Raw genomic sequence first — 23,286 nt, forward strand, 5'->3', positions numbered from 1 at the left:
GGGATTTCGGAGCTCATTACTTGGCGCTCTCCCAGTGATCAAGAAGGTCCTGTCACTGAAAGCAGTTTAGCTTTTCGCCCCATTCCCGTGAATGCAGATTGGGAAGGATCCCTCACTCTGCAGATCCTAGGCCGTGGGCAACGACTTCTTCCAATCGGAATTCACCTGCCAGCATGACATGACGCCACTCAGCAAAATTTTGTTCTTGTGGGTTGGTGCCATAGCGGGAAATGGGCAATGAACTCTGAATAAGACTAGCTTTTTTCCCCCGTCTACAGCACCGCATAAGGCACAATTTGAATACTGTTAGTAGCGTGATAGCAATAAAATTCAACCACAGTTTCGGTTTTAGTCCCAGAAACCTGTATTTATTAGAAGATGCCTGAAGGAGTAGAACAATTTATATGAAAGCTAACGTGTACAGTGAATCAAGTACATGTTCTTTTATACAGAATTAATACTTTACAGGAAACAGTCCAGTCAGAAACATAACGTCGCACAAGCATAACGTACTGTTCGGCCCATCGTTCCTGCACCTTTAATGAGCACCACTACCAAGTGTAAATTTCCTTGTTTTTTCCCTATTCCCTTGCTCATGATTTTTTATCCACATCATCCAATGCTATCTTGAACTTGCTCCTGCCACACTTCCAGTAGCGATTTCCATATCTTAACTATTCGCTGAGTGCAAAACTTTCTCCTCACTTCACTCTCGCTTCTTTGTTCTGTTCTTTTAATGAGAGGGGAATAGTTTATTCTTATCTATTCTATCCAGCCCAATCACGATTTTGAAAACCTCTACCAGACCTCCCTCTTCGCATTTCTCTCTCCAAGGAGAACAGTTCTCACTCCTGCCATCTATCCTCATTCATATCAGTGTTGTCATTTTTACTTTTAATACGGTATAGAAGTAATAAAAAAGAGACCAACAAACAAAATATTGGGGTAGTTATTACAGTTTGGATATTATACCGTTGCACAAAAAATAAAGTGCATTATAGTAGTTGACTTGACCCTCACACGCTTTTGTTGCTGCATTTACACTTTTGTCGTGTAGAATACTACTACTGAATGATACAATCTGACAGCAGATCACAACTTTTTCCCTACATTTTCAGATAATTTGGATTACCCTCGAATATTTTCAAAACCATAGTTACTATACTTTACACTGTACGAACTTTAAAACGTTTCATTTTTACTGATTAATAATTAACAAATTATAGATACTATTATTTATGGAGTTGAACAGTATTTAGCCAGCATGAACACAATAATTACTAAACAACACCAGCTATCATCGATCGCCTACAAATTGGAAATAAACAGCAGATTTAGTAAAGGCTGTAAACTATGATCAGTAACATTTATGCAGTGATTCTCATTGCATTGGTAAAAGACACTGTTAAAGTAGGCCTACCTGTACATTAGGAAAATAATCACCATTTACTACAAGACACTAATAAAATAATTTATGCATTTCAATTTTTACTCTTTACCCGTTTATATCATCATGCCACGGAATGGCGCACAACGTTATCGTTACCTATTGTCCCAGAAGCGATTCTCAAGAACTAATAACCATTGAAAATTACTTTATTCACGATTATCAGATGAATGCGTGGTCAATGTTTTCACCAGCCTTTCGCACTGCATAATTTACTTTCCAAGTAGATATTACACTGGGCGGGCAGAGAAAAAGATGTTAAAAATGTGAAGTAACTGATGCAACACGACTACTCATAAAATAGCGTGCGACCAAAGTTTGCAATCGCACACTATCCTCTTCGCTGTTTTTGGTTGCAGACTGCAAGTAAATTAGTCACATGTTAGTGTATAAAACATCTCCAGATATTTATATCAATAATGCACATATCTAATTAAATATTTATCTGTATTGTCTTTGTGCAGCTACTTCTCCCCCTGTATAATAATGAATAACAGTTCCTCTTGGTTCAGAGATTGTTGGGGGCGCTGAAGACGCTGCAATCTCTTCCTCACCCTGGTCTCCTACCTTGGGCGACTTTGCCTAGTTTTAAATTTCCCGCGCTGGATTCAAATCCTGCCGCAAACCCAAATGTTTAATGAGAGAATTGTTGTGGGGGGGGGGGGGGGTGAAGAAGAGAGAGAGAGAGAGGGAAGGTGATGGAGTTGGGAGGGGGAGGGTGGGAAGGAGCAGAGAGAGGGAGGGAGTGAAAATCCATCTCCAGGGTAACCTGTCGTTCCCATAGTAAGGGGCGCGCGCCGGCCGCTAGCGCGCGCGCGGTGGGGTTGGAGGCAGGAGAGGGGGGAGGGGAGGGGGTTGGTGGTGGTGGAGGTGGAGAGCGCGAGGAGCGCAAAAAAAAAGGGGGCGGCGGAAAGGTAGGTGTGTCGCAAAGAAAAATAAAAGTGTCGCAAAGAAGGCTGGGGGTGGTTGCACGCGTCCTGGAATTTGACAGCGCTTATCAATGAAACGAGAGAGCGAGCGGATCATGGCGGATGGCCCCAGGTGTAAGCGCAGAAAACAGGCAAACCCGAGGAGGAAAAACGGTGAGCTTTCCACCGGGCTGGCGTAGGGGGGGAAAGGCAGGGCAAGGGGCTGAAGAAAGATCCCCGCAACCCTCCCCTCACACCAATCGCACCTTTCAAACAACACCACCACCTCTTCTTTACTCTTTAAGAGCAGGGGTAAACAGAGGGGAGGAAGAGGAGGGGGGGGGGAGGTAGTGTAACTGGATTAAAAAGAACAGAAACAAAAGAAAAACTTAACTCGAAGAAACTCGGCTGGGCGAGAGAGAAAGAGAGTGGTTGAATTTTAGATCGGGAACTCGGCAGAAAGAGAGCGGAGTCCCAGTGCGGGTTATTATTTTTTTCTCTCTGATGATTGTTTGGACTTTGGTTGTGGTGGGTCGTTTTATTTTGCGGGGGGGGGGGGGTGGGGGAGAGGTGGTGTTGGGGAAGAGGATTGAGAGCAAAGTGTGGAGAAAGTTGGGAGGCGAACAGTTCTTGCTGTTGTCAGGGTGAGATCATTACCTGCTCCTGCTCCCTGGCCTCTCTCGCCCGTCGCCTAGCGGTTCATGGCCCTGGACCGTTATACGCTGCCGCTCCCAGCTCTTTATCTGCTTCGTCAGTCAGAGAGCCGCCTCCTCCTCTCTCTCTCTCTCTCTTTTCACCACCCCCCCAATCCCTTCTCTCTCCTTTCACCCACCCCAGGGCGAATTAGACCAGAGAATTCTCCAGTGCTGCTTTTATAAAATGTGCATTAAAAACTCCGTCACTTTGCTGCCCTTTTATTTAAAATGCAGGGTGCTTTTGGCGGTGAGGGCCGTTTCTTTATTTCTTTTGGGTCGCCCTGAACTGTACCATAATCTTAAAATGAACACCTGACGCAGAGTTGAAAAGTGTTGAAAAGAGGAAACGAGACTTTTTATGCTTCTATGTTTCTTCCCCCTCCTCCCTTCCCTGGTGTCAACATAAACAGATTGGTGAAGTTCTTCTCTTCCCCCCCCCCCCCCCCCCCCACACACACACACACACACTCTTTTAAATTCTCTTCTCTTTTCGATGTTTTACTCCAGGAAAAGGCTGAGTTGGTCGTTTTTTTTTGTTTTCGCCCGGCTACCTGTTTGGTGCCGAAATGGGTGGTCACGGTTCGAGCGAATTACGGGGCCTCTGGCCCGCTTCGCGCACTCGGACTCTCGGCTGAAAGCGCTATATAAGGAATACATTTACATTATAGCCGGGAAGGAGTTGGATTCCCCCTTTATTTATTTAAACTTTTATTGTGAGCGTGTGCGCGCGCGTTAGGTTTCTTGAATCATTCATTGTAAGGAGGATCAGTACTTTAAGCGCATCGGTTATAATTTAGTCCTAGAGTTGAAATTATTTTGTTCGTTTTAAACTTAGGAAGGTAGAGATTTCCCCCTTCAGGAAATACAAGCTAACGGTGTGACAGCATTTCCCCTCCCGCATTTTGATGTTTTTATGTATTTTCCTGTGTAATTACCGCAATTGAAATACAAATTAAAATAATATTTTCTATTAAGATTTATGCCTTTAGAGTGATTATAGTTTTTTTTTCATTTAAAATGTTGTCCTAATGGTTGATGCTAAGTTGATGGGCTTTTCCTGCTGACGAAATTGTGACATGTGCGCCTGCCACAGCGAGCGAGAAGAGAAGGGAGGGAGAGCGATGTAAACATGTTTACCTGAAAAATGGGACCGCTACGTTGTTAAAAATGGCAAGAAAACCTGGCGCCTGCATATTTATTCAGTGTGTGCTTTTAAAAATCAAGTAACAATGTGGGATTGAAGCGGATTTTTAAAAAGAGAAAAGTATTTCCTTTCAGCAGGAGAAAACGATTCCTGATTGTCGTGTCGAGCCGAGCTGACTAGGCTGCAGCAAATGGCAACTTGTGCAGGTAGAAATGGTGTTAGTTTCAGCCCCCTCTGTTTGCTTCAGTCTCCTGGGAGAGATTTATTTACCATGGTTGCAGTAAGGTTACTTTCCTTTGTGTTTTTGCACGGGCATAATTCGTTGAAAGGACTTCACATTTTTAATCCAAGCCTTTTTAGATGTGATTTTGAAATTGCACATTAGAAAGGAGGCAGCTGGTATTCCATGTCCAATCTCCTTTTTGTATATTTTAATCTCGATATGCACGCCCTGGTTTCCCCTCGGTGTGTCGTTCCCTTCATTTTATGTATGTTGGGGAGGGGTGTTCAGTCGTTAATATCTGATTAGATTGACGCCTGGAAGCTCCTGCGGAGAAGCGAGTGGAGGAGGGGTAAGAATGAATGTGTTTATGTTGGGTGGAGGTTTTTGTGTAGGACGTGCGCACAGGTAACAAATGCGGTGGGCGCAGGGAACCTTTTTTTTAAAGCTTAAAGTGTTGTTCCATCCGTTTAAATCACTCGTGTCCTGCCATATACAGAAAAAAAACAAATCTGGTTAACTGATTGTGGCACATAGTGTTAAACGACTGCTCTGTATCGCTAATCCTATTGGAGCAGTCATAAATCTTTAATTTTTTTTCCCGAGTGTGTGCGTTTACTCTATCTGCCCACTAGGGTAGTTTTGTTTTTTAAAAAAATTCTGTCCAGATTAAAGCTACTGGCTTTCAGATTTTCTTTCACAAATTGGAGATTTCAGAATTTAATCATTGTTTGTTGCACATTCTTTTTTTCCCCAAAATATATTTTATTAAAACTTACGAGATGCATGATAATACTGTTAAAATTCAGCTTGCATAAAGGTGCAAACCAAATCAGTTTCTTGGAATAATACTGTTACTCCCTTTGGAATTAATATTTATAATATTCATAACATGTCAAAAATACAGCCCAAGGGTTTTTAGCTATTTTCTAGCCCCTAGGTACTGTTGCTGAGAGATGTGAGGGTGCCCTTTCCTCAATGAGTCTTTGTGATGTTTTTAAACTTCAGTGCATCATTCAGCATGTAGTTTTGGGCCTTGGAATATCAAAAACTCTCTGCACTGGGAGACTTAATTCAGATTCTGTTTCTCTGAATGCTGCCTTCAACTTTTAATAGGTGTTTTTAAAAAAATATATAAGTTTACTGTTATCTGGCATGGTTTTGTTCCATGTACCAGTATGGCACTTACATTTCTCACAAGTGGGTTTTAATTCCTATGAAATGAAAATGAAGGATGCTTAGATATGGATTTCCCCTTGTTTATTTTCCTATTTTGAGAAAGTGTACTTGGGTTTACCAGCAAACAGTGCTCTCTGAACTTCACTTAAAGGTGCTGAGAAATTGCAAGTTCATAGAACTAATTAATCTAAAATGTCTTGTGGGAAGTTGTAGGTTTAGGGTAGGGAATGAAAGTGATGATTTCACCAATATACTGAAGAGTTGAGAATCAAAGAATTGGAGAATGCCACGCCATCGCTGGCTGACGAAATAGGGGATGCAAGACAACTGATTTCTGTTTTTACATAAAATTATCTTGGAGATCAAGTTTTTCTGTGGTTTGAATCCTCTTCTCCTTTCAGAAAAGTAGCTGAAGTATTTGAACATGAATGAACTTGGCTATTTAATTTGATTTTGAAAACATTTATATCATAAGTATGTTGGCACAGAAGATGCATTGTTTCTTTTTGAAACTTGATGTCATTGTCAAGCAAAGCAAAATACAGTTCAGTGCACTAGACACCCACAATAGTCCTACCTGGAGCTTCGTGCACCTTAATATTCGAAGGACTGAATTTTGTGGGACCAGCTGCGGTCTTGTCACTGAATTATAATGAAACTTGGGTATCAGAAGTGAAATGTAATGTCACATGTTCAATCCTTAATCTGCTGAATGCTCTTTTTGTTTTGAAGCTTCTTTGTGTTGGTAATGCTTTCATATTTATCGGTTTCATAAACTTTGAAGTTGTAAACTGCAACAAGGTTGATTTTTTCTAAAATGGGTACGATAAGGAACATTTGATTAACTTGAAATTCAAAGGACTAATTTGGACAGAAAACGTGTCTTGAACATAGTTTATAACTCAGATTTTTTTTTACAAAAGTCTGTGTACTGGGGAAAAAAAATTCATCTAAAAGCAGGAAGCAAACATGTGAGGTGCTGTTCATTGACCTTCGACTAGAGACTCTGAATGCCTTGGGTATGATTTCACTTTCACTACTTCCCTGGTCAACCTGAATGCTCGTCAAATTGGATGTGTGTTTAGACCTTTTTCACTATATGTGCCTGAAGAAACAGCAAACCATAAAGTCATCCTGAGCATTATCCTGGTGTTTATTTTCATTTTGTGGTGAATGGGGCAGGATTTCTCTCTTTTTCCCTAGCAAGGTGCTTGGCACATCCAAAGTCTGGGTCAGTGTTAATGTTCTGTATGACATTTTAGGGTATTGCTGTCTTACTCCGTACACTTCAGCAGATCACTGACTAGTTCATCAAGTAAGCCTAATATTTGGGTAAAATAGGGTGGGAGAAGAAAAAACATTGTTTATTAATTTAGAAAATATACAGGAAGGTTGGGCAAGTAGATGAGCTTGTTTTGTGTAATTTGCATCATTTTGTTTGACCTATTTGGCTTTACGGGTGAACAGTCCAAAGATGTGTGGGTCAGGTGAATTGGCTGTGCTAAATTGCCCATAGTGTTAGGTGCATTAGCCAGAGGGAAATGGGTCTGCATGGGTTGCTCTTCAGAGGGTCATTGTGGACTTGTTGGGTCAAAGGGCCTGTTTCCACACTAGGGAATCTAATCTAACTACAAATCTCTCGACTTGGTCTGAAAAATTACTAAGAGTTGTTGACCATCTTCCAAAATAAATATTGTACCAATCCTTTTATTTTGTAATTATTTTGAAAACTGTAAAGATTTTTGTTCCTGTATGACTGAGTTTAAAGTTGGCAGCTGTTTTGTCTAATAACTACTTATTTGTTTTTGGCTAAGCCTTAAATTGTCTCTGGCATGATTTCTATGTTGGTCAGTGTGAATTTAGTGAGGTTTTTCAACTATTGTACACTACGTGTAGAAAAACACTAACAGAACATTGCAGTTACCTTTTGGAATTTGTTCACTATACCACATAGAGTTTCTGCCTTAGAAAGGGTCTATTCACTGGTTTCTGATTAGGCTGGGGTGACTCTTTTCATTTTGTTTGTGGGAAAATACTCCAAGTTTATGCACAATTCTTGAATTAGTGTTATGCCATGAAAGTTGCAATTGAGATCTTTACATGTTAAGAGCAACATATTTTTGTGATATCTCTTAATTTCAAGAAGGATGATAGTGTTTGAATAGAATAGCTACATTATTTAGAGCAGATGTTAGTATTGATGTGACTTCAGACTTCAAACATGTCATGGAGGAAAAACCTTGTTTTCCCAATTTGGCTGTATTGGTCAAACAACCTGTTTATACCTTTCAAATCATTACTGATGAACAATCTAGTCACCTATGCAAGTTACGTCATGATTTAAATTGAAGTCCTTTTGAAGAGTCACTTGTACAGTATTATGTATGTCAGTTTATCCATTGGACTGGCTTCATTGGAAAATGTGATAATTGTGCCAAGTAACTGCAAAGACACGAGGTGAAATTTTGAGGGATCGTAATTTAGAATTAGATCTGTGATAGATTCTGAACTTGGATTCCTTTTGTTAGTCCATTTTCTTCCTTCATCCAGAATCTGTACAATTGGTGATATTTTGTACACTGATTAGGAAAGTTGAAGTATTTATGTCATGAGACAATTTTTTTCAACAGAAATCAAACTAATAGCTTCAAAGGTAGGATGTCCGAAATAATATAAAAGAGGTTTCAGTCCTTAAATTGATTTGAAGGATCATTCCCAAGGAAAGGGGAAGACAACAGACGGAGGTAGAATTTGACTGTTGGCAGCAAGGAGTCCTTTGGTATAATTGTATTCAATTGGAATTGAAGAAAGTTCTATAGTGGTTTGAATTATTCTTGTTAAAAAGGGAGATGTATGGCCTACAACAATGTGATCATCCCAGTCCAGCAGTGTCACTTTAGTTCCTGATGATGATGTTCAGGACAGTCAAGTATTACAAAATTTTGACCATCATAAGGTTAACAGTAGAGCTATTTGTGATTGCATAGGGTTCACCTTTGTCTGCAATTCCTCTGAATAATAAGTGCATGGTCATGTGCAGTAAGTCATCTGAATAAATAGGCTAAGGCTGATAATGGCAACTAACATTTTATGTTAAATAATTACCAACAACTGAGAATGTAACAACATTTGTGGACGTTGCCAATTAATGTCAGACACTGGTAACTGGTTCAGTGTGGTTACGGTTGAATATAACTCAAAGAGCCATATAAATGCAATCACAATGAAGAAGGTCACAAGCTTGATTACTCAGTGGTGAGTTGCCCATGTTCAGATGCAATCACCACTTTGACCCCTGGTCTTTTCACCTAAGGCACAAACCTGGAATATAGTGGAAAACTTCTCACTTGGCCGAAAAGGTTTCGCAGACACACAGACTCAATAAGTGCCACAATGTTCCTGTCTACCCACCAGAGAACTATGCCTATACTATGTACAGGATTTACTGATGTGATAAGCAAACCACTTTTTGTGTGTAGCATATCCAAAGATTTCAACCTTTACTACATAGAAAGACAAAGATGGCAGAGGAATGGAAGTACCTTTGTCTCCAAGTTGACACACGTTGCATACTCCTTTATGATTACTGGACCAGAATTTCAGAACCTCCTTCCTAAAATGCGCTGTGGCAAGTCAGAAATGTGACCTAGTACTGTCATCTTGAAGGCAATTGGACATGGCAATGAAGACCACTGATGCATACATCTTGCAGTGAATGTTTCTTATGAAAGCCAAATCACCTTTCTAAAAATAAGATGTCAGAAATGATCATGAACATCTTGTTTAATTTTTAAAAAGACACTCTTTTAGTTTCATTTGACTCATATTTTTGAACTGAGTCATTGGGATAGGGATCAGGAATGGATTTTTTGTTACCTCTGTACATATTTTTTTGGCTGAGATGGAATATGTGGGACAGAAGACTTCAAATGAAAGCTGGGTCAATTCAGTCTGTTTTGGTTGTACGTTCAACCATTCATGTGACCTTAACAACAAAGCTGCATGTATGAAATAATAGAAAAATGAAATAGTTGGAAATGCTACACTCATGCTTTTAGCTTGAACCAAATTAGGACAGAAGTATTTTGGCATTTTTAAAATCCTTATCGCTTTCTTTCTCCCAGTTTCTTGAACAGCTGTTTGTGTCTATTTAGTTTTAAATTTTATTTTTAAAATTGAAAAAACTAGACCAAAAAAAATCGCCTGTAGATCAGAGTCCTGAATTCATATTTAGTGAAATAAGTAGTAGTGGTATTTTCACATTTACTGCAGTAACTTTAAAGGTTGACTCCTGATCTTTGGCCAGTATTTTTAATTTTTAAATTTTTTTTCATATGCTTAGGTTTGTTATTCATTGAAAGATATCTGCATGAAATGCTCCATTGGTGTGGTCCTTCCCTTCCCCCAACCTTCAGCAGCATTGAAACTGCATGCCCGGCTGCTTCCTCTCTCGGGCTGTGGGGGTTTTGAGGCTTGTTTTTGAAATGGAATGAAACTGTATCATGGAATGGGCTTCGGTTTGGAGCCTCTGGGATACTGATGGAAGCACCACATTGATGGGTTATATTGTTGTAAAACATCTGGATGCAGTTAAACCAATCACTGGCATTGAGTGCCATGCTACCTCTACCATTGAGAGCTCCATCTGAAGTTCAAAGGAATTATGATGATGACTAGTTAGTTATCTAATACATGAATGATTGATTTAGAATATGGAACATTACAGGCCCCCTTCGACCCTTGATGTTGCACCGACCTATGAAACCAGGCCACTATGTTTAGAAGTGAATTAAGTTTGTGGTTTAGAATTGTTCATAAATATAAATCATTCAAATTGAAATGATGACTGCTGGTCAAGGTGTTACCACATCTCATTGACTTCTATTAAGATTTTAGTTGAAAGTAAACCCTGTGAAATATTCATGTCCGGACAACCCTTTATTTTGCGTTCAGTCTGACTTATGGCTTTTACCCAAGTATGTGCATATTCATTTTTGATGCTCAAGACATGAATGGGATTAGAACTCTTGCCTACTGTACATACTTCCCTCAAGTCGGTCATAAGATGGGTGGCCTTTCAGATCCTTTTCAATTTTTTAACCAGTGAATCATAGAATCATAGCCTCTTTCCGCAGTCTAGGGATTCTGTTACGATTATTATAAATTCAGGGAGAGAAACAAATAATTTTGTTCCCTTCACTTAGTGAACTATACTACCTGAAGTCTATTATTGTCAACTAGTTTTGAATAAAAGTAAACTTGTTTACCTGCTTATGATTTGGCAAAAAAACTGATTTTGTTTTCAGCAGTTGAATCTTGGAGATAGTGAGGGTACAATTAAAACATTTTAAGAGATCTGGATGAGCATATGCATTGGAAGGGTTTAGAGGGATACAGGCCATGTACTGGCAAATGGGACTAGATTAATTTAGGATATCTAGTCAGCATAGATGAGTTGGACTGAAGGGTCTGTTTCTGTGCTGTCCATCTATATGACTGTATGACTGCAGATGTCAGTGAGTAAAATGTGGAGCTGGAAAAAAGTAGTAGATCAAGCAGCATCAGAAGAGCAGGAGAGTCAAATGTTTTGGGCAGGACCCTTCCTCAGGACTGGGGAGGGGGAAGGTGGCTGAGAAATAATTGGAAGGGGATGGGGCTGGTGAAAGGGTGGGTTGGCGAGAGGTGGATGCAGTTGGGAGGTGAATGGGATTGTTATTGGGAAGGGTGGAGTGGATAGGTGGGAAGGAAGATTGACATGTTAGGTCAGGTCAAGTAGGCAGGGTAGAGAGGGAAGGCTGGACCTGGAATGAGGTGGGGGTTGGGGAGATTGGAAATCACCAGCTTTCCATGTTAAGGCCATAAAGTTGTAACTTCTAAGTCAGGAGCTTAAGGTGTTTTTCCTCCAGTTTGTGTGGCCTTACTTTGATGGTGGAGGAGGCCCAGTATGGGCATGCTGTCTGGGGGGGGGGGGGGGGGGTGTTAAAATGGCTGGCAACCAGGAGATGGGGTCGATTTGGAGAATGTGGACCATAGATGTTCCCTGAACCAATGTAGAGGAGATCACATCGGGAGCAACGGATGCAGTAAATCAGGTTGGAGGAAATGCAGGCAAATATCTGCCAGACTTGGAATGAAGACTTCTATTCTTAGCTATAACAATTTTTTGAAGACAGCATGCATTAAATAATTTTGGATGCTCATTTGGAATGATTACTGATCAAATTCCCGACCAAAATCAATGCCCTTGGGCCAGTTTGGATCAACTTATTCTTTTTGTTTGGTCTGAGCACTTTTTTGGTTGGGCTCCCACATGGAGAGAAAACAGAAGAACAGTATTTGCAAGTACGTTGTCACGTTCTTTTATTTGTTTTGTGACTGAAAACCCGTTGAAGTAACAGTGAATTTGTATATACTGGTTGGTTTGTATCTGGAGTAGACTTGATAAATTATCATCAAAGTAGGAGCAATTTATTGCTGATGCTGAAATCTGTACTGAAAACACAAAATGCTAGAAATCACAGCAGGTTAGGCAGGATTCGTGGAGAGCGAGAGTAAGCTACCGTTTTGCGTTTAGATCACTCTTCAGAGCTCTCATGAATGAAGAGGCAGCTTTTTTTTTGCAAAGGTGTGGGGCGGAGACTTGAAGAGTCATCTTGACTTGAAATATTAGCTTGTTGCCTGTCATGAGTGATGCCTGGCACACTGATTTCCAGCATTTTTGTTTTCAGTAATTATCATCCAAGTGTTGGGTTGGAGTTTGCCAGCATACAGCACTATTGCATTTGTGTTTAGGAAGAAGTTTTATAACCATGTTGTTCAAACTGTGCTGTCAAAACATTTGGAACTTGACCATTTTGCTTGAGGTCTGTGTGTCCCTAATTTAACGTTGTGCTTCAGTAAGTAGAAACTGGTGTCTCACAGATTGGTTTACTATAGTTAACAGCTCATATTCTTAAAACTTCTTTCCAGAGGAAAGATTGTAGATTATATGGGAGATGTTCATGCTTGCTCATTAAACTGAAGCTGGTGAATTTAGGGTTGGATGTAAATGCTTAAAGGTTTTCCTTGATTTATATTTTCAATGCACAGACTAACCTCTTGAAGAAAATTGAGTTGTTGCTCCCCAGTAGAGGACCATACAGCATTATCAAGGAGAGGCTTTATTTATTCCTGATGAAGGGCTTTTGCCCGAAACGTTGATTTCGCTGCTCGTTGGATGCTGCCTGAACTGCTGTGCTCTTCCAGCACCACTAATCCAGTATTTGGTTTTCAGCATCTGCAGTCATTGTTTTTACCTAGGAAATAGGGTGTTTGTACCATTTAGTTGCCAGTATACCTCTCACGTAAGTTTATTTATTGAACTGAGCTAGAATTGCTTATCTTCAAATCACAATTGTTACAGTTGCAAAGAGGCCATTCAGCTCACCAGTGCAGAACATGATTTGTATCCAAATGTTTTGGTAACAGCCTACACCAAATGCTTTGGAGCTAATTGAGTGCTCTTTGGCTATATAGCCAATGATGCAATGTTACAGGTGGCGAAGATGGAGAGTTGTTTGTACCCAAAATCATGATCTGGCATGTAAGTTGTAGGTGGATCATTGGACTAGAGTGGGTTCTATTAGGATCACAGAGTGATAAGAAGTTTATAGACATGCGAGTCTTTAATACTTCAGGAGCACTTTGTGTTGGTGTTGACTAATGAAGAAGAGGAGGCTGATTTAAGGTAGACAGGCAGGAGGCTGGAAGACCACAGCAAGCCAGGCAGCAATAGGAAGTGAAGTCAACATTTTGGGTATAACCCTTGTTCAGGATTGACTAAAGCAGATGGAGTAAAGGTTAGAGCAAAAAATGGAGAGACAGGAGAAATTAGAGGCTGCCCATGCTTAGACTAGATTTATATAATAAAAAATAGATGCTGGAAATCCAAAACAGAGACAGAAATTAGAAGGAGATCTAAATGAAACACACAATACTAAACAGCCTGGACAGATTGGATGTTGGGAAGATGCCTCCATTGATAGGAGAGACTAGGACCTGAGGGCACAGCCTGAGAGTAAAGATAAAAACAAGGGCTGCAGATGCTGGAAACCAGATTCTAGATTAGAATGTGCTGGAAAAGCACAGCAATTCAGGCTGTGAGGAGCAGGAAAATCGGCGTTTCGGGCAAAAGCCCTTCATCAGGAATAGAGGCAGAGAGCGTGAAGCGTGGAGTGATAAGCTAGAGGAGGGTGGGGGTGGGGAGAAAGTAGCATAGAGTCCAATGGGTGAGTGGGGGAGGGGATGAAGGTGATAGGTCAGGGAGGAGGGTGGATTGGGTAGGTGGGAAGGAAGATAGGCAGGTAGGACAAGTCATGGGGACAGTGCTGAGCTGCAAGTTTGGAGCTGGGGTGAGGTGGGGGAAGGGGAAATGAGGAAACTGGTGAAGTGCACACTGATGCCCTGGGGTTGAATTGTTCTGAGGCGGAAGATGAGGCGTTCTCCCTCCAGGCGTCGGGTGGTGAGGGAGCGGCGGTGAAGGAGGCCCAGGACCTCCATGTCCTCGGCTGAGTGGGAGGGGGAGTTGAAATGTTGGGCCACTGGGCGGTGTGGTTAATTGGTGTGGGTGTCCCAGAGATGTTATTGGTGCTCCTGATGAAGGTCTTTTGCCCGAAACGTCTATTTTCCTGCTCAGTGCTGCCTGAACTGCTGTGCTTTTCCAGCACCACTCTAATCTAGAACTTGAGAGTAAAGGGAAGATCTTTTAGAACATAGATATGGCGAAACTTCTTCATTCAGAGAGTCATTGCTACAGAAGGCTGTGGAGGTCAGGTCATTGAGTATATTTAAGACTGGGATCGATAGGTTCTTGAGTATAGAGGGTTCTAGGGAGAAAGCAGGAGAATGGGGTTGAGAAACTTAATCAGCCATGATTCAATGGCAGAACAGACTGGATGGGCTGAAAGGGGCAGGAATTGGGCCAATATCTTCTGGTCTAAATTGCTGGCAAAACGCAGTAGGCTTGACAGCATCTGTGGAGAGAAAGTGGTGCTGATGTTTTGAGTTCAGAGACGACTACAGAATGGATTGTAGTTAGGGAAAGGTTGGTGTGTGTGCTGAAGATAGGGAGAGGAGTAAATGATAAGAGGAGATGGAACCTGGAGGTAGAAAACAGTAGGTAGGCAGACAAAGGGATGGGTCAAGGTCAGCCTTGGACAATTAGTAACTGACAATGGGTTGTTTGTAGCAACAGCCCATGTGTTGACAAGATCTAGTGTATGGAGGTTGGGGACAGGACATTGGAGAAGTGCTCAAACCTTAAAATTCTTTGAACTGTGTCTAAAAAGCTGCAAGATCCCCAAGTGGAAAATGGGACGCTGTTCTTCCAGTTTGCACTGAGATTTGCTGGAATGCTGCAGTAAGCCTAGACACAAATGTTGACCAGGGAACACGGTGTGTTGAAGTGGCAGGTGACAGGAAGCTCAGGATGGAATATAGGCATTCTGCAAACTGGCCACCAAGACTGTACTTTGTCTCCCCAGTGTAGAGCCGACCACTTTTTTGAGTGGTGAATACAGTAAACTAAATTGAGTGAGTGAAGTGCAGGTAAATTGCTATTCACCTGGAAGGTGTGTCTGAGACTTGGATGGTGAGGAGGGCGGATGTAAAAAGACAGATGTTACGCCTTCTTTGATTATGGGACGTTGCTGGGGATTTTGGGAGGAATTAGAAGTGAATGAGGAGAGGACCAAGGTGTCCTGTGGAAGGCTGACAAGGGAGGAGAGGGTTATGTTTAGTGGTGGCATCTTGCTGGAGATGGCAGAAAAAGACAGCGATTGATCCTTTTGGATGTGGATGCTGGTTGAGTGATAAATGAGGACCAGGGAGACCCTATTGTTGGTGTAGGGTCAAATGAGAAGGAGTCAAGGTTGAAGTCTGGGCAATTGGTTGGACATGGCTGAGGGCCCTGTCAACTATAATAGTGGCAAATCCTTCATTGAGGAAGGAGGAAATAAAATTGTGGAGGCCCCTTGTAGAACCTGGCATTATCAGAACAGATAGGATGGAAACATTTATAGAATGGAACGGAGTCCTTGCAGGAAGCACAGTGGAAGAATATACAGTCAAGGTAACTGTGGGAGTCAGTGGGTTTGTAGTGGATGTTGGTGGACAGTCTATCCCCAGAAATGTAGACAGATGTCTTGAACCAAGTTGGGGAGAGAACAGGGTGGAAATTTTTCCAATTTCCCGATGAGGGGGGAAGCAGGACTAATGTCATCATTGTACCTGCGGAAGAGTTGCAGGTGGGGGCCAGAGTAGGACTGGAACAAAGAATGTTATATGTATCCCACAAAAGGACAGGCACAATTGGGGTCTATGTACTTACCCATGGCCACACCTTTTGCCTTGAAGAAAGTTTAAGAGTTAAAGGAGAAGTTGCTCAAGGTGAGGATGCACTCCTCCAAGTGGAGGAGGGTGGCAGTGGATGGGCTGGTTCAGACCTTTTTTTCCAGGAAGAAGCAGAGAACCCTGAGGCCATCCCAATAGGGGATGGATGTGTAAAGGGATTGCATATCTGTGGTGAAGGGAAGGCAGCTGGAACCTGCAAACTGCAAGTTCTGAAACTGATAAAACATGTACTTTTTTTAAAAAGTCGATTGTGAAATTGGAGCGTCACTATCAACTTGGACTGAAAAGAGGCTCAAGGACGAACAGCACCATTTATGCTTCTTCAGATACTGATACTGGCTTGGGTTGACAAGTGGCAGGTAACATTTGTGCCCCACAAATGCCTGTTAATGATCATTTCCAATAAAATCTTCTAATCCCTGCCCCTTGACATTCAATGATATTAGGTAAAAACAATGACTGCAGATGCTGGAAACCAGATTCTAGATTAGTGGTGCTGGAAGAGCACAGCACCACTTGGATGCTGCCTGAACTGCTGTGCTCTTCCAGCACCACTAATCCAGAATTCAATGATATTAGCATCAATGAATCTCCCATTATTAACATCCTGGGAGTCGCCATTGAGCAGAAACTGAACTGTATTCACTATCTAAATTCAGTAGCTTCAAAAGCAGGTCAGAGGCTAGAAATACTGTCATGAGTAACTTAGCCCCTGAAACCCCAAAGTTTGTTCACCCTCTACAAGGCACCAGTCAGGGCGGTGATCGCAAACTTCCCACTTTCCCGGATGAGCTCAGCTTCAACAACCCTCCAGAAGTTCAACACCATCCTGGACAAAGCAGCCTGTTTTGGTTGGCATCACATCCACAAACCTCCACTACCTCCACCACCAATGTTCAATAGCAGCAATGTGTATATGTAAAAGATACACTGTAGAATTTCACCAAAGATCATTAGACCGCACCTTACAAACCTATGATCACTTCCATCTAGAAGGACAAGGGCAGCAATTACCTGCGAACTCCACCACTTGTAAGTTCTCTTCCAAGCCAATTACCATCTAGATTTGGAAATATATTGCCACTCCTTTACTCTTGCTGGGTCAAAATCCTGGAATTCTCTTCCTAAGGACATTGTGGATCTACCTACAGCACATGGACTGGTCTTGAGCAACAGGTGTTGGGCACAAAATACTGGCCCGGCCAGCCATTATATACAATGCATAAGTGAAACATTTTTAATTATTCATTCACGGGATGAGGGTGTTGCTGGCCAGGCCAGCATTTTTTGCCTGTCCTTTATTGCCCAAAAGGCAGTTAAGAATCGACCACATTGTCATAGGTCTGGAGTCACATTTCAGCTAAACCAGGTCAGGATGGCAGTTTGCTTCCCTAAAGGACATTAGTAAACCAGGTGGGTTTTTCCAAAATTGGCATTGGATTCGTGGTTACCATTAGATTTGTAATTCCAGAAATCTATTGAATTCAAATTCCTCCATTTACTACAGCAAGATTCAAACCTGGCTCCCCAGAACATTCTCTGGGTCTCTGGATTAACAGTCCATGATAATAGTGCTAGTCCATTGCCTTTGCACTTTGTTTTTTGAAAAAGAGCTAGTCATGGTAAATATTAAGTTTTTAGTTTGGAGTACACCAGATAGTGATGATGATACCAAAAATGACAAACTTTTGAACAGTACAAGTTGTCTGTATCAGGACATGAATGGGCAGAGAGGTGATATGATGCTTCAGGCTTCTGAAAGGATAGTGTTGTTATCCCTGCAGAGGAGAATTATTAACGAGTCAGATCTCAGCTTGAACAGCTTTTGTTTTTGTTGTTTGGTTACCATGGTGGTTAGTCAGTGATGTACTCAGGTAAAGTTGTCAGTGTACTTTTAACAAAAAAATTATACAAAAGAAAAGCAAGAACAAGACAAATATATTATGTGCATATATACAGAAAGAACTTGGAGCTTATCATGAGCAACAAAAGATTCGGTCCCAACATACTCCTTTCTTGACATTCAACCCTAGTGAAGTATTGCTGCTATCTTTACTCTCCACTTCATTAATGATGGCAAGCATTTGCTTTTGGAGAATTTCTGCATATTCACCAGATGTGATTTTCTGTTACTATCTTTTCCTGTTATACACAGTCATACCTATTGACATTCTTCATTGAACTGTGAGGAAAAACTTGGATTTTTCCAGCACTTGTTAACTTGGTCTGCTAAAACGGTGCAAGACCTCTTTCCAGCTCTAACCTGGAGACTGCCAAAATTAAACTGTCCTTCTCCTGGTATGGATCTTTCTGACTGAACTGGATCTGTTTTGTGACACCCCTTAGCATATAGAACCTAGAACAGTAAGCACAAGAACAGGCCCTTGAGCCCACTCACACTCAGCTGACAATGATGCCATACTAAACTAATCCCATCTGTCTGCACATAGTCCATATCCCTCTATTATGTGTCTGTCAAAATGTCTCTTAACTATTGTTGTCATCTTTGTTTCTACCATGTCTCCTGGCAGCATGTTCTAGGCACCTACAACTGTCTTGTCAAAGAAAAAACTTTCCTCACACATCTCCTTTTAATTTTTTGTTGTTCTCACTTAAACATATGCCCCCTAGTATTTTATATTTCCACCCTGGAAAAATGACTTTGGCTACCTACCTTTTCCATGCCTCTATCAGGTCACCCCTCCGCCTCAGATGCTGTAGTGAAAACAATCCCAAGTTTGTCCATCCTCTCCTTTTGTCGTTTTAACCCTCCAATCTAGGCAATATCCTGGTAAACCTCCTTTTGTACCTTCTTTAAAACTTGCACATCTGTCCTACCTGATCAGAACTGCTCACACAACTCCAAACGTGGCCTAACTGAAGCTTTATACAGCTGCAACATGACTTGCTAACTTTTATCTTCATGCCCTGACTGATGAAGGCCAGCATGCTGTATATCACCTTTAATGCCTGATCCACTTGTGTTGTCACTTTCAGGTAGCTATGAACTAATACCCTGAGATCCTTCAGTATGTCAGTGCTCCTGAGTGGCCTGCAGTCAGGCTGGCAATAAAGGAAGATGAGGTCAATAGAGAGAGATTCTTGATTAGTATGGGGATCAAGGTTTATAGAAGGAGGCAGGAGAGTGGGGTTGGTATCGACTATGATTGAGTGACGGAGCAGAATTGAGGAGCCGACTGGTCTACTGCTCCTACATCTTATGCTATTTGTCCATTATGACAGCGAACAAAGAGCCTAGAAATGCAGCCTGGTCGAGTTGATGAGCTGGGTGTGGCTCCGAGTGCATAGTGACCATGCTGCAGCACTATAATGGTAGTTGCCAGGAAAGCCCAAAATTATGTTTTACGGTATATTTTCCTTCTGCATTTCACCTCCCAAAATGCATCCGTTTACACTTGTCTGAATTAAACTTCATCTGCCATTTACCCACTCATTTTGCCAACTGGTCTACATCCTGCTGTATCCTTTGGTAAGTGTTTTCACTGTCCACAACTCCTCCAATTTGTGTGGTCAGCAAGTTTACTAATCAATAGAAAGTGAGGACTGCAGACGCTGGAGATCCGAGTCGAGAGTGTGGTGCTGGAAAAGCACAGCAGGGTAGGTAGCATCCGAAGAGTAGGAGAATCGATGTTTCGGGCATAAGCCCTTCATCAGGATTCAGTATGATAGAAACATCAATTCTCCTGCTCCTCATATACTGCCTGACCTGCTCTGCTTTTCCAGCACCCTACACGAGGCCAGTTTACTAATCAGACCAACTACATTTTCACCCACATCTTTTCAAACCAAGGTCCCAGCACTTATCCTTGCAGCACACTACTGATCACAGACCTCCAGTCAGAGAATATCTCGACAATTACCCTCTGTCTTAATAGCCAAGCCCATTATGTATCCTATTTGTCATAGTCTTCTCAACCTGGCCTACGATGAGGGACCTTATGAAATGCTTTATTTAGTCCATGTAGGCAACACCACTGTCCTACCTTCCTCACTCATCTTCAAAAGCAAAAAACCCAGTCAAGTTTGAGAGACAAGACTTCACCTGCATAGAGTTGTGTTGACTATCCCTCATATCTCCATTCTTTTGCAAATGCATATTAATCATCTCCCTAACAATCTTCTCCAATAGCTCCTGTACCGCTGAAATAAGGCTCACCAGCTCTGTTGTCCTTTCCTTTAAACAAAAGGACAGCATTGGCTATTGTTCACCTCGCCTGTGGTTAGACGATACAAAGATCTCGGTCAAGGTTCTAGGAATCTCCTCCTTTGTCTCATTCAGTATCCTAGTATCCATCAAAATCTCACGACTTGTCTGTCTTAGTGCTTTTCAAGACACCCAACACCATCTCCATCTAGATATTCTCCGGCATGTCAATATTAACATACCTGTCCCAAATCATTATGTTGTTTTCCTTGATGTATACCAATGCGATGTCCTCATTAAAGACATGATCCACTTCCTATGGCTCCATGCATATGTTCCCTCCTTTTGGTTTTGAATGAATCTATCCTTTCCCTGGCTACCCTATTCATCCTCATATACCATATAAAATATCTTGGGCTTTTCCTTAAACCTACTTGCTTCATGGCCCCTTTTAGTCCTCCTAATTCATTAAGTTCTTTTCTGCTTCCTTTTATATTGCTTGAGCTTTATCTGATTTCAGTTTCCTGTACTAATGCTTCCTCTTTTTCTTTTGGCTAACTTTTCAATTACTCCTGTTGTCTAAAATTCTGAATCTTGCCATCCTATTCTTTCATTCTCCATAGGGACATGCGTTTCCTGAACTCTGATCAGCTTGTCTTTAAAAGATTTCCTCTAAAAGCTGCAAAATCTGGATTTACCCTCCATGCCCCCTCCAATTTGATTTCTCCAGTTCTTACCTGATACAATTGTCATTAGCCTTTCCTCAATTTAGCAGTTTCACCCTTGGGACTAATTTGATAGCAATTTGATAATTGCTATCAATCAAATAAAAGTCCCATTTGACTTTGGACTGTTACGTTCCTGTAACATTTGCACAAATGAAAAACAAAATAAACAAAACCATAACTATGTTAAAACTTAAGGAAATATGATCACTGTTCCCTAAATGCTTCCCTGCTGAAACTTTGACTTGGCCAGGCTCATTCCCCAATACAAGATCTAGTACAGCCCCTTCCCTACTTGGACTGCCTGTATAGTATATTGTTTCAAGAACCATCCTGGATACATGTAACACATTCTGTGCTGTCTAAGCCCCTGGCATTAATATTGGCACAGTCAATACTGGGGAAGTTAAAAGTCACCCACTAAACTGACCCTGTTGTTTTTAAACCTTCCCACAATCTACCGATTTATCTGATCCTGAATCGCCTGCAGGCTATTGGGAGGCCGACAGTATCACCCTTGTGGGGTGGCAATGACCTAAGTGGTACTATTTTGAGACTGTTAATCCGGAGACCCAGGTCATATTATGGGGACCTGGGTTCTAATCCTACCAAGGCAAATGGTGTAATTTGACTTGGTGTAGAAGGAAGAGTCAATGATGATTGTGAATCCATTGTCGATTGTTGGGGCGAAAAAATAACATCTGGTTCAATAATGTTCTTTAAGGAAAAAATCTGCTATTTTTACCTGGTCTAGCCTACATGTGACCCCAGACCCACAGCCATGTGGTTGACTCTTAACTGCCCTCTGGGCAATTAGGATGGGCAATAAATGCTGGTTTGGCCAGTGACCTCCCCCTCCTCTTGTGATTGAATTTAAAAAAAACTCATCATAGGAATAAGAAAGGTTAAATAACTGAGTTTTACCCTTCTGTCCTTGCTTGCTGAGCCCTTCAAGCTGTCCTCTCATAGTATAGCTATGACATTCTCCTTAATCAGTCATGCAATTCCCCACCTCTTTTAACATTCCTTTCTATCTCCCCTAAAACTTCTAACTTCTGAAACTCTGAGCTTCCAATCCTGCCCTTCTTTCAAGCGTGTTTCCACAATAACTACAACATTGTAGCCCCAAGTACTTAGGCAGGCTCTAAGATCATATGCCTTATCTGTTACATCCCTTGCATTAAAATAAATACACTTCAAACTGCCAGTCCCTCCATGTTCATTAACCTGGCCTTGCCTGTCATTCCTGTTGGGTTTAATTGACTTATCTCCCTTCTCAATTAATCCATATATGGATCTTCTGCTCTGTTTCCCACCCTGCCTGCCACTCTCGTTTAAACCCTCTGGGTTGGTGCTCCTCCAGTTTTGGTGCAACCTGTCTTCCTTGTACATGTTTCACCTGCCCTGGAAGAGATCCCAATGGTTCAGTCCTTTCTCCACCTCCACCTCTGTAGTCATGTATTCAACTGTACTATCTTCCTGTTTCTTTTAATATAATCCCATAAGTCTTGCTTTTCAACTTTCTACCTAATTCCCTAAATTCCCTTTGCCGGACCACATCTCCCTTTTCTGCCATGTCATTAGTACCAATGTGGCCATGAGCTCTGGCTGCTCATCCTCCCTTTCTAGAATATCCCTTCATTTATTTCTCTAAAATTTAAATCTTCAAGCAAGCCACATGGTGAAAGATTTGGACTTTTGAGTTAAATTGCATGATTTATTGGTAAGGCTGTTTGACCAGTTCTTGGGGAAAAAAAGTTTCTGACCTTACTGTTTCTTGAACAACCTTCCTTCACAGAAATGAAAATTGTGTACCCATTAACCTCTGGGTGGAAGCTTGTTTTTCAGACTGGTAGGCTATGATTAGCTGTGTTCCACAGGTATCAGTATTGGGTCCACTTGTGTCATTTATTTCAATGATTTGGATATGAATATAGGAGGCATCGTAAGTTTGCAGATGGCACGAAAATTGGTGATCTCGTGGACAGTGAAGAAGATTATTTAAGATTACAAAGTGATCTTGATCAATTGTCAATGAGTTGAGGAGCAGTAGTTGGAGTTTAATTTGGATAAATTATAGTTTGCATTTTGGTAATACAGACATTGACAGGACATATAGAACTAATGGTAGGGCTTTGGGTACAGTTGTAGAACAGAGACACCGAGGGGTTCAGGTACATAATTCTTCAAAATCTGCGTCACAGGCAGGTGTTTAGCGCGCTTGCCTTCATTGCTTTAAGTATGGGATTTGGGAGTTGATGTTGAGGATGTACAGGACATTGGTGAGGTCTCTTCTGGAGTTCTGTTCACAGTTCTGATCACCCAGTCATAGAAAGGATATTATTAAACTGGAGTAAGTCTCGACAGGATTTATGAGGATGTGATCGGGATTGGAGGGTTTGAGATACAAAGAT

The 23,286-nt window shown here is 41.5% G+C and overlaps 1 protein-coding gene across 8 annotated transcripts in view; it reads left to right on the top strand.

The window, feature by feature from the left end:
* Positions 1–2,389: 2,389 nt before the first annotated feature.
* Positions 2,390–23,286, top strand: part of zeb1b (zinc finger E-box binding homeobox 1b) — a 179,206-nt gene continuing 158,309 nt past the window's right edge. For 7 of the 8 annotated variants that reach the window (XM_072576083.1, XM_072576089.1, XM_072576085.1 and 4 more), the window contains exon 1: positions 2,390–2,529. In XM_072576083.1, the coding sequence (XP_072432184.1) occupies positions 2,448–2,529 (82 nt within the window). In that variant the 5' untranslated portion in view covers positions 2,390–2,447. Of the gene's footprint in view, positions 2,530–4,156; positions 4,401–23,286 lie in introns of those variants that run through there. The other variant, XM_072576088.1, reaches the window with a different exon arrangement.

Source organism: Chiloscyllium punctatum, chromosome 8, assembly GCF_047496795.1.
Source record: "Chiloscyllium punctatum isolate Juve2018m chromosome 8, sChiPun1.3, whole genome shotgun sequence".
NCBI classification, from domain to species: Eukaryota; Metazoa; Chordata; class Chondrichthyes; order Orectolobiformes; family Hemiscylliidae; genus Chiloscyllium; species Chiloscyllium punctatum.